At 42.7% G+C, this 6,000-nt stretch overlaps 1 protein-coding gene across 1 annotated transcript in view; it reads left to right on the forward strand.

Annotated features, from left to right (window-relative positions):
* LOC134077003 (alpha-tectorin-like) overlaps positions 1-5,542 on the forward strand; it is a 69,933-nt gene extending 64,391 nt beyond the window's left edge. The window contains exons 20-27 of the mRNA XM_062532338.1: positions 153-421; positions 637-756; positions 855-1,039; positions 1,314-1,474; positions 1,617-1,862; positions 2,837-2,999; positions 3,201-3,303; positions 4,625-5,542. Coding sequence (XP_062388322.1) covers positions 153-421; positions 637-756; positions 855-1,039; positions 1,314-1,474; positions 1,617-1,862; positions 2,837-2,999; positions 3,201-3,303; positions 4,625-4,740 — 1,363 coding nt within the window. The 3' untranslated portion in view covers positions 4,741-5,542. The remainder of the gene's footprint in view (positions 1-152; positions 422-636; positions 757-854; positions 1,040-1,313; positions 1,475-1,616; positions 1,863-2,836; positions 3,000-3,200; positions 3,304-4,624) is intronic.
* Positions 5,543-6,000: the final 458 nt, after the last annotated feature.

The raw sequence follows: 6,000 nt of genomic DNA on the forward strand, positions 1-6,000 counted from the left end.
GCGTAATATGTCAACTGTTTGGCAGACTGGCCTAAAAATCTGAGCGGTGGTTCCTTTATCTTAAAGGCAATGCTGCCAGGTACACTTTAAACTCACACACAAAACACTTCTTACTACTACAGTACTTATTTCTTTCTCGTCACCTTCCCTAGATGTGGAGCCAGTGACCGAATTGGAGACGACACGTGTGTATTTGAAGCAGAATACACAGATCTGTGCAGCATCATCACCAACAGCAGTGGCCCATTTCAGCAGTGCCACCTACATGTTGAACCACAGGCCTACTTCACTTCCTGTGTGTACGATCTCTGTGCCTACACACCAGCCAATAGCATGCTGTGCTCAGCAGTGGAGGCCTATGAGACAGCTTGCAATGTGCTGGGGCTCCACACACCAGAATGGCGTTCTGCACTGCATTGCTGTGAGTACATCAGGTTCACATTACTTTCACTGTCTGCCTCACTATTACAGTGATGTGTAGATGTAATACAATGCAGATATTGCATTAAAGATCAGGCATTTCTTTCTAGAGCCAAAACCCTTTCACAATTATGTAAGCACATAATTGCCCATGGCTTTGTGTAATTACTTGATTTTGCAATTAAGCAACATGTGTCATCATGCGTTCTTGAACAGCTGCAGTTGACCCTTGTGAAGAGCTGGACTGCACTGAGGATGAGTGGTGTGGCCAGAAGGATGGAGTCTGCGGCTGCTTCTGCAATGAGGATCACCCGAGACCTCATCCTGAGTGCTATGGTAAGGGTTCATAAGCTCTATTAATGCTGTTGATGTTGACATGGCATGTTGAACAGAAGTGTTTTAAATGTCATTATTTCCTCCACCCTCTCTCTCAGACTCTCAGGAGTTCTGTTCCAGCAGCACAGGCACCATGTCTTTGTCTCGCTGCCAGCTGTTTGAGGCAGGCTTCTTGGCTGACTCCCTCCGCCTCAATGACCCCAGCTGCAACGGCACACTCCAAGATGGCAGAGTGGAGTTCCTCTTCGACAATGACAACCACATTTGTGGGACCTCACTAAAGGTACAACAGCTTTGCCCTCATTTGAACGCAACATTCAATTTTTTTTTATCCAGAAGAATAATTACTGATCTTGGTGATAGTCAGTACAGTAAGCAATTACATACAGAGCTCTTCTTTGGTATAGAATTATCATTAGGTATTGTTCTGTGAGCAAAGCCAAAAGACCTTTATACCTCTGGAAGTCCTCCAAAGAACAATTTAAATATTATATTCGGCAGAACATCATAGTTGTCACGGACATTTACCCCTGTGTGTGCTGTGTGTTGGCCAACAGAGTAACAGCACCCACTTCATCTATGAGAACTCCATCCATGGGGAGGCCAACTCAGCCAGCGGTCCCATCAGCAGAGAGAGACAGATAGACCTGCTCTTCTGCTGTGTCTACCCCCTCACACAGACCCTCTCCATGAATATAGAAATCAACCCACTGGAGAGGTTTGTTCTTCCCTCTATCACTCCATGTTCATGCTTTACTTCATGTTAGTTTGCAGTGCCTTACCGCAGTGACCAAACACAATCATAAGACTTCGTATGAACTGAATTCTACTATTCATCATATATGTGTTTGTTTCTTCAGCCAAATTACTAAGAAGCTACCAGGAGGGGAAGGAAGCTACCATGTCCGTATGATTCCCTATGAAGATGCAGGATTCTCCCATGCGTTCTCTGGGAGGGTGAATGTGAGAGTGAATCAGCAAATCTACGTGGCTGTTCAAGTGGATGGAGTAGATAGCCGCCAGATCGCCATAGTGATCGACTCCTGCTGGGCCACTCCTGTCAATCAGCCAAACTACCACATCCGATGGGACCTCATCAGAAACGAGTAAGAAATGAAGTCCTATAACACACCTACTTCTAGACTCACCTGCTCTTCACCCTACTACCAGAATATCACCTGTTCTTTACCCTAATACCAGACTACCACCTACTGTTTACCGTACTATAAAGTAACAGACTAGTAGTGGTAGGGGTGGGATACTATTGCGATATTTGGGCCACGATACAATATTATTGCGATTCTTGACATTGAGATACAACAAGTAATGCGATTCGATTCTCAGATATATTGCTATTCACGTATCCCATATTATTCGAAGGCATTACAAAAAATGAGGAAAATAACATGGTGCATGTCAACGTCCTTACTATTCGGTTTTCTTGAAACCGAAATACACCCACATTTTCGTGAAAGTGAAAGAAGACGGAGCGCTTTTAAATGTGAGGCCATTTTTGTTTGAAATTGCAGTTGAATGCACAACGAAACGCTACAACAAGTTGCACCTTGTGGCCGTAATAAGCAATTTAATGTTATCAGAGTAAACCCTGAGTAAACTCGACTCGAATAAAAGTAAAATAGATAATCGAATTCTATAATTAAGCATTGCGATACTTTGAGCTTCTAGTATCGATATGCGTGCATAAAATATTGCGATACTGAACAGAATTGATTTTTTCCCCCACCACTAAAAAGTAGTTAGACTGAGGTTCGATCCCTGAACCCACGGTGTGATTATGTGGACAAAAGCACCTGCTGAATACCAGTCAACTACTACCTGTTATTTTCCATACTACCAGACTATCACACCTGTAAATTAATGAGGACCCTGCAAGCACATGTGCTTAAACCTCATCAAAAATTACTCTGCGGACGACGCTCTTAACAGAAAACCTGCAGCTTATAAATTATAGGCATTGATATTACAGAAAGGATTCCTAATTTGTCTTCCTCCCCTTTTCCAACCCAGAACACATAAGCCTTGCTGTTGTCATCACTTGGATGTGTGTCTGTCTCTGTAGGTGTGCTAATCCCAATGACAACACAGTGGAGCTGGTGGAGAATGGGGTCAGCACAACAGGCCGATTCTCCTTCAGGATGTTCACCTTCCATGCAAACTCCTCCAGGGTTTACCTGCACTGCAGCATCCACCTGTGCTTGATGGCAAACAATGACTGCACAGCTGTAAGTTCAACACATGCAAACCACAGCAGGGGGAAATTGTAGTAGTGGCAGCATAGTGACTAAGGAGCTGAAAACCCCACCAATTACCGTATTTAGCTCTTAAACAAAAGTTTGAAGCTGTTAACTACCATAAATAGACCCTAAGTTGTAAAAAGGACATATTCTGAGCTGGTCCAGCAACATCTATCTTCCTGTTTACAGCACTGTTACCCAGGTTACCATCAGAGGCATCGTCGTTCTGTTGATTTCCATGACAGCGCCTCCATCTCTCTGGGGCCTCTGGTTTTGGCCAATGGCAATGAAGGTAAACAAAGATGATTCAACACTGACTGATTGTTGTCCTTCCTTTACTGTATTTTTTGTACTCTGAAATTGTTCTCTTTGTTCCAAATGTAATTCAGCAATGCCTGATGACATTTTGAAAGTGGGTGGGACAGGTCATCGATTCTGGTACATTTTAACAGGTTGTTAGGATACTTCTATCTAACAAAGTAAAGCTTTTGGTTCAATGACTAATTCAGAACGAGCTTTAATAACCTCATAATAGGCCTGGTTAGCCTTGCATGCAGTTGCAATATCTGTTAAATTAATTTCTTTTGTGTTTTGAATGCAGGCCCGGAGTGGCTAATTGGGAGCTTCGGGAGGTTTCCATTAACGTTTTTGGCCAGTCTGAATGTCGTGAACGTAAAGATTGTTTCCGAAGCTCATTTGCTGCGCCGTTGTGGCATTTCAGCAGCCTAGGCAGTTGCAGTCCCTTATCCGCAGTTTCCCAAATATAAATCACTCACAAAAGCTATTCATTAATATTATCAGTGTTTTATTGACACAGATTTAACGTTACCTAGCGCCGCTGTAATCAAAACAAGAAGGCTTCCGCAAGTGTTTTGAGCTAGGCCTACTGTATGTGTAGACCAGAGGAAGAACATCCCGGGTTCAGAAAGTAAAACTCCTACCAAGTATTTGATCCAACCATTTAGTAAACCAGCTCATCCTAATTAGCTGCCAGGTAGATCAGATAATTAGTGACATCACCTGTGTTAAGTGCACAGGTAGAAAGAATATATGGAAGGACTTTTACTCACTGGAACCAGGAATGTCCACCTCTGGTGTAGCCTCTTCCAGCGGTTAGCTAGAATTTGACCGCTCATTTGTCCATGTGTGTGAGCGTACATGCGTGCTGTGAGGAGCAAGTAGCAAAGAAAACCTGAGATTGAGATGGAGTTTCATTGTAGCATTGTAATCAAGTAGAATGGATTTGACGTCGGAGACAGTTTTAAAACAGCACTGATTTTTTGCATGGCAAAAGTGGGGGGAGGGGGTAAAAACTAACAATTATAAAAAGAGGGTGGGACACATTCAACCTCGTATAATGGCTCAGACGCCCATACCTTTAACAGTATGTTTACCATCATTGTGACACTAGTTTTGCTGTTGTTTCAGTATGTCAGATTGTTCACCTCAAAGCAATTGTCTCTGTTATCGATACCCAAAGTTTTCACTTCACACTGCTCTGTTACTGAATGCCTCCTCAACTGGAATAGGCCACCAGAAAACTGACCTCCTATTAGCAACATTTGATATTCTGCTATCTATCATCTCATTTGTTTTTTTGTTTTTTTTTCCAGAGGGGAGAAACTTGTTTGTCCCGCCACCTGTGAGGGTGTCTAAGGCCTCGGGTCTGACGGCATCTCTGATGGTCCTGCTCCTGTCTTTTCTCCCTCTCAGGGCTCTGCTCATCTAACACACAACACACAGCACAGCTACCCAACAGCTACACAACTTAACACAACACACAGTACAGTTACATTAGAGCTACACAACACAGTTACACAACAGCTACACAATGCAACGTAACACACAGCACAGCTACACAACCACCTGATCTGACACACACATATTCAAAGATGAAAGGCCAATACTTTTACACATCACTGATTTACATCATAGCCCAATATGCGGTTTCATTCAGCTGTGATCTTACTATAGGCATTGTGATTTAAATTTGCTAAGGGGTTTTCTGACACTTTTTACTGGTAAGTTCCTTTCAACATTTGAAGATGTGAAAATACTGTGATGATATATGGGCTTATATGGAGTATTCTAGAACCCTGGGCTTTTTTCAGGATAATTTTGATAGCTTTGATTTTTTTTCCTTGGTTATTAAAAGGGCCATCTTTGTATACTACATAAGATGTTTTGTAGGACATGTCTAAGCTATCCAAATTTGACATGTATGTGTATCACTTATATGATTGTAGCGCGGCTCGGATATGCTTGTGTTACGTTCATGCAAGGGGTTATGGGGGAAATGTAGCCTACGGCTAAGATTCTAGTTAAGCAGCCTGTTGTCATAAGATAGTTGACGGGTACGCATTATATAGGTGTACTAGACTAGTCAGCTGATGTGTTGTGGGATAAGGGGTTTATGTTACGGGATGCCACCCATGTTGTGGGATATAGCCACGGGGATCTTAAACAGGCCACTTCCATGTAATGTCATTCTTCATGTTCATCTGGTAATAAACATTTCCTAACAGAGTAATTCTTGCCTCGTCACATGATGTAATAAAATACTTTTCTCATATCCTCCTGTAGATTTTTTGAAGTAAACATGATTCTCAAATTCGTTACGAACACAGACCTGTGCGCGTGTGTGTGTGTGTGTGTGTGTGTGTGTGTGTAATCTTGGAGTTTTGCTGTGTGTAAGAATTGTTGACATGTGTGAGGAGTGTTGTTCATGTGTATTTGTAGTGTTGATGTGTGGAGGTTTGCTCTGTATCTGAAGTGTGGATGTGTGCATGGAGGTACATCAGATCAGAAAACTTAACTGAACAAGATCCATGCGAGGTTGACAGACCCAGAAGGAGACCAGGATGGCATGGAAGCAGGCATGGGGAAACAAAGGAGAGGGAGGCCAGGAGCTGCGGAGAGAACACTTCCAAGGAAGTCATCCTAGAGAGTGGCAACATGTCAGGAAAATCTTCCCAATATTATAAGACAC

Source organism: Sardina pilchardus, chromosome 3, assembly GCF_963854185.1.
Source record: "Sardina pilchardus chromosome 3, fSarPil1.1, whole genome shotgun sequence".
Taxonomy (NCBI): Eukaryota; Metazoa; Chordata; class Actinopteri; order Clupeiformes; family Clupeidae; genus Sardina; species Sardina pilchardus.